Genomic DNA, 5000 nt, shown 5'->3' with positions numbered 1-5000 from the left:
TGCTATGTCAGATAAGCAAACACTGCACTATCAGCCAAATGAATTGACTCGAAGCAACACAGCTACATGTCACATGATTGCATTCAACCAATCAGGATGTATGTTAATAATCGTTAAAAGGAAGAGAAATACGCAAAGAAAAAAAACAACAAAAAACAAAATAAATGAAATATAGAAGGAACTAAGTTGACGTGAATCAGCTTTTTGTTATTATTTTTAAACAGCCTGTTTGTGATAAGTTCTCACTAAATTATAATTCAGAGTTTTAAGGTTAAATGTTACACACAGTTTTGCGTGCTGGTATGTTCAAATTGGCTGGCGGATGTTGTGAGTATTTTACATAAACACATAGTATCATTACCAAAATTAAACAATAAAAATTGACAACCAACAAAACAAAAGAATTAATATCTACAGTAATCCTCCCTGATACATAACTCTCTCTACGAAACAATACAATACTTGTAGCATATGACTTTTAAAGATCATTGAATTAAAGCGTTAATGAAACGGGACAGCCTCTTAGATTATAAATTCCTACCAAAGAATTTTTCAAGCAGACTCACGACAGTACACGTAAGACCTTTTGTCAGTATACGGCGCTGGAGACATATCCACTAGGCAATATGGTATTCTTGCTCGAAACAATAAACAAAATTCACAACAAAAAATTCTTGTTATCTCCTTTTTGGTGTTGTTGAAACTGCATTACTGCACAAATAAAAATACAGAATTTTCGTAAGTGTAAATTCTTTTTAAAAAAGCAAAACAAACAAAATACTCTTTTAAGTTGCTGGGGTAATACACGTTATGTAGACAACCCGCTATTATAGTGATAAACTGGATTTTAAGTCCTATTGTAGGCATCTCGCTTTTTAAAAAAATTCGACTTCGAGCAAGAAACTTACTCACTCCTCTTCGGGCCTTGGGGCACAAAGGGCATCCACCAGATATCTCCATTTTTTGCGATCGGCTGCTTTTGCGGTAGCTGCACTCCAGGAAAGGCCTACTTCTTATAATTCTTTTTCCTTTCATCTTTTTAAAAAAGTTTACCGCTTTAAGGAAGTGAAAGCTGAAAAATAACATCCTCCGTAACACAGAAACTAGAAACCTTTCAAAACAAGTGTCTAAAAAGAATTTTAAACATATTTTGGCCTAAAGAAATAAAAACAGTAGAACTATTAAAGAAAGCTGACTGCACTAGTATTGAAAGCCAAATAAAAAGAAGAAGACGGCGTTGGCTGGGTCATGTGGCCAGAATGGAAAAAGGGTCGCTTCCCAAGACAGCCCTGTATTGGACAGCAGATGGGAAGAGAAAGCGGGGATGACCCAAAGAAACCTGGCGAAGGACCATGAAAAAAAAAACCCAGCAAGAAACTAAGCCTCTATTATTTACGTTGCGCCGCTGCACTGCGGCCGACTCTTGTGTTTTCACGGTCTTTTTTCAAGATAAACTGAAGACAGATTTTCCCAATGATTTAAGTTTAAAAAAATCTTTCTCTATTTGTGGAGTATGTATTTTTCTCGTGTGGTGAATTTCTACCCAGGAAATCGACGTCAAATAAGCGTAATAAAATCAAAAGTTTCCACTATCTAGCACGTAAAAAACTCACTTTAGCTTTAAAAGCTTACGAGTTCCAGTTTTGTGGGGCATTTTTTGCGGGGGAAAATGGTGGGATATTTTGTTTCTTAAAGGAGCTCATAAATTTTAAGAAACTTGTATCAGGCATGGCATGTTAAGGAGTGACTTTAAATAATCTGGTGAGAGTTACTTGAGACATTTATTGTCAATGCAATTTTCAAATCAATCCGTTTTTCAGCCGGCAGCCAGTATTGATCAGAGAGGATAGAAGTTATTTTATGCCCCTGGTCCTATGAGCCTTACAATGCAAAATATTACTTGTCTTTTCTAAAACTAAAATTTCAGAAAGCTCTAAGATTGCCAGCACAATTTTGATATCTTTTTTTAAATAATTTTTAAATTGGACATTTATCTTCATTCAACGTTTATCTATCTATTCAGGCAAACCGACCTGCACTTATTTGCAGGTCTGATAACCCAATTCATATTGGGCTCATTGATGTAATGGAAATCTCAAAAGAATGACGCAAAATATTGTAACAATATTAAACTAGGCCCATAATTGAGTTCGGATGTCAGACCTTCAAAATATGTGCACGTCGGGGCTGGTCATTCTAATACCAATAACCAATATCTTTTAACGAATAATTATGATTATGATGAATAGTCTACCAAAACATTGGATATTATTTCCGTTTTGTATGTTAATTAGTTGAAACTTAAATATACAAAAGTTGATACTTCAAACTAATTATACCAAGATTCGTGATTATTCATAAGTATTCATATATACTTATAAGTGAGTTGCATGTTTAATAATTTGAAACACCAATCGATATGTACCGAAAATTGTCAAATTGTCAATAAATGGCAATTTTTACCTTTGAAAATATTGATGTATTAAACTTACATAGAGGATATAAATGTTTTAAGGCCCTCTTAAACGCTACGATACGTTGCGATACGATGCGAAAAAGGGGTGTAAACTCTCAATTTACAATCCAGAAATTAATTTGAAGATAACTGTTGAGATTACCTTACTCACAAGAAGTTATGATACTGTTTGTTTTTCATTGGCTTTTCTGCGTCGAGAAACTAATAAGTAAAATATCTTACAGTGACAGTTTTAAAAACATTTCGTTTCTATTAGCATTCTTTATCAACAAGTTTTATGTTATCCCTGCGAGGACTTACCCTCTCTGAACAGCTTCGAGGAAAGCGATTGACATTGTTTATTATTCTAATTAAAATGTCTACACTTAAGTTTTTCAATCTAGGGTAAAACGTGTTATGGTAATGCAGGTAATTGCGCCACCTGTTGTGTTTGCAGAGCCAAAACATATAAATATACAATGTTAAGGAGGCTTGTTAAGAATAATTAGGCTTTCTTGGAGCCTTTATTTATGGAGTTAAAGAGCGATGTTTGTATCGGAAGGGCATTTGAATTCAAATTTGACAATCAAGTTCGCAGTTTAATTTGAAATTAAACAAAGTTCTTATTTGAAAATATAAACGAGGGTGGGTCAAAGATAAATTCCTCGTATTATGAAGGTATGGTCTGATTCTCATGAAATTTTGCACACTTACGTTTATTTTTCTAAAATGTCACCAGCTGAAGTGTACATTCCTCCAATCAGTCCTTGGCCTTAAAAAGCGCCTTAAATAGAAGATGTTGGCTTTGTGTAAAACCGTCTTCTAAAGCTTTTAAAACTTCAATTTCATCTTCAAATTCGCTTCTTTCTCTATCAATGTAAGGGATCTTTTAAAATATTGTGAAGGAGCCAAATCGAGTAAATAGGAAAGATACGGTCAGTTTTCAATTCCGCAATTATCTCTTCCTGCGACACTGCGGTACAATGAGACGGCGCGTTGTCTTGCAGAAGCAGAACTCAATTTCGAAATTCCTCTGGATATTGTAGCCGTCTCGTGCTTCAGTTCATTTAAGAATTAATACTCTTCAACAGTCGTAACGTCACTTCCCTCGTAATGACGCATGGTAACTTAAAAACTGGCTCTAAACTATCGGAACAATGGCGGACGCCCTTATGAAATATTTCTCCGGCGAGCATAAAAGCGTATCCAGAGGAACCCCCCCCCCTCCCCATAAATTTGATCATGTTTTGACTTTTACACATTCTGATCACAAGACATATGAAAAGTTCTAGCCAGCATGAAGAATAAAAAGTAATGATTTTCTTTGTTTAGAACCAAGATGGCCGCCGTTGCCGGGCGGCGTGACATCAGACTACTGAATCCAATTGTGAGTCGTATTTACCTTTCGTTATGATCTTTGGAAGATAAATAGTATAGTGCTTTCCATTCCCCCACCCCCAAATAAAACCCCCGCTTAGCCTGACTTTAACCACAGAGCGGCTCATCTTTGCCTTTGAGAGGGGGGGGGGGGGTATGTTCTTCATGGATTTTTCATTTCCTTTACTGGCATTTTATCTCTGGATGATATTGATAGAACCAGGATTCATCTAATGTCACCAATCTGTCAAAAGATTCTATTTGTTGTTCAAAATTACGACGGAGGAGAGTTTTTTACAACATTCTATTCTTTCCTCTTTTATTTATAATGCTCAAGCTTTCTCTTGGCAAAGCTGCAATTCTGATTTTTGTGCCTTGATGCGCAGTCACGTTAAAATGACAAATCAGAATTTCCAACTTTTTCATGTAATCTTATGAGAAAATTTTATGCGAGTCGAACAAGTCCTTCATAGTCAGGACAATATATATTTGACCAATTCTCATTTGACCAACTCTGATATACCCTTGTTAGGATAACTTCTAAAATTATTTTCTTGCAGTGGCGGGTAATTTTATTTTACGTAAGTATTTATAATAGTCTAATAATCTGATTAATTGTTTATCTGGCATGTGTATTTAATGAATTAAATAGAAAGAAAACATTCTTTTATCAGGAATATGAGAAATCCATCTCCTGCATAAAAGTTTAAACTTTGAATGATTGTCTCCGCTGCATGGCTAAATCAGCTGCTCATTGCATTTTCATTACAAATGTGTAATTTCCACCTTTATAAGCTAAAAGGAGGAGGAGGTGGTGGTGGTGGAGGATAGAGAATGAGGGAATTAGGAGGAGGAGGTGGAGGAAGAAGAAGAAGAAGAAGAAGAAGAAGAAGAAGAAGAAGAAGAAGAAGAAGAAGAAGAAGAAGAAGAAGAAGAAGAGGAAGAAGGAGTGCCAATAGCTAAGTTTAGCTCAAGAAAGGCCATGAAGCTAATCAGATCACCAGATATTATTCTGATCAAACACGGCAATATCATCACATAAGGAGACATGTTTCGGGATTAAATTTTTCTCATCCAACAACATGGGCGATACCAAAACATAACAGAACCCTTAAAAAGTACTCACTTTTGACTGTAAGTCGAACATGTTTCCTAATGGACACTTTAT

At 35.4% G+C, this 5000-nt stretch overlaps 1 protein-coding gene across 2 annotated transcripts in view; it reads right to left on the bottom strand.

Moving 5' to 3' along the window:
* Window positions 1-5000, bottom strand: part of LOC144966506 (zwei Ig domain protein zig-8-like) — a 363782-nt gene that overhangs the window by 17574 nt on the left and 341208 nt on the right. For both annotated transcript variants that reach the window (XM_078903125.1, XM_078903126.1), the window contains exon 7: window positions 4959-5000. This exon is cut by the window's right edge and continues 184 nt beyond it. In XM_078903125.1, the coding sequence (XP_078759251.1) occupies window positions 4959-5000 (42 nt within the window). The remainder of the gene's footprint in view (window positions 1-4958) is intronic.

This window comes from Berghia stephanieae, chromosome 2 (assembly GCF_034508935.2).
Source record: "Berghia stephanieae isolate SIO BIC M18660-M18661 chromosome 2, UCSD_Bste_1.3, whole genome shotgun sequence".
NCBI classification, from domain to species: Eukaryota; Metazoa; Mollusca; class Gastropoda; order Nudibranchia; family Aeolidiidae; genus Berghia; species Berghia stephanieae.
This window is presented reverse-complemented; position numbering and strand designations above follow the sequence as displayed.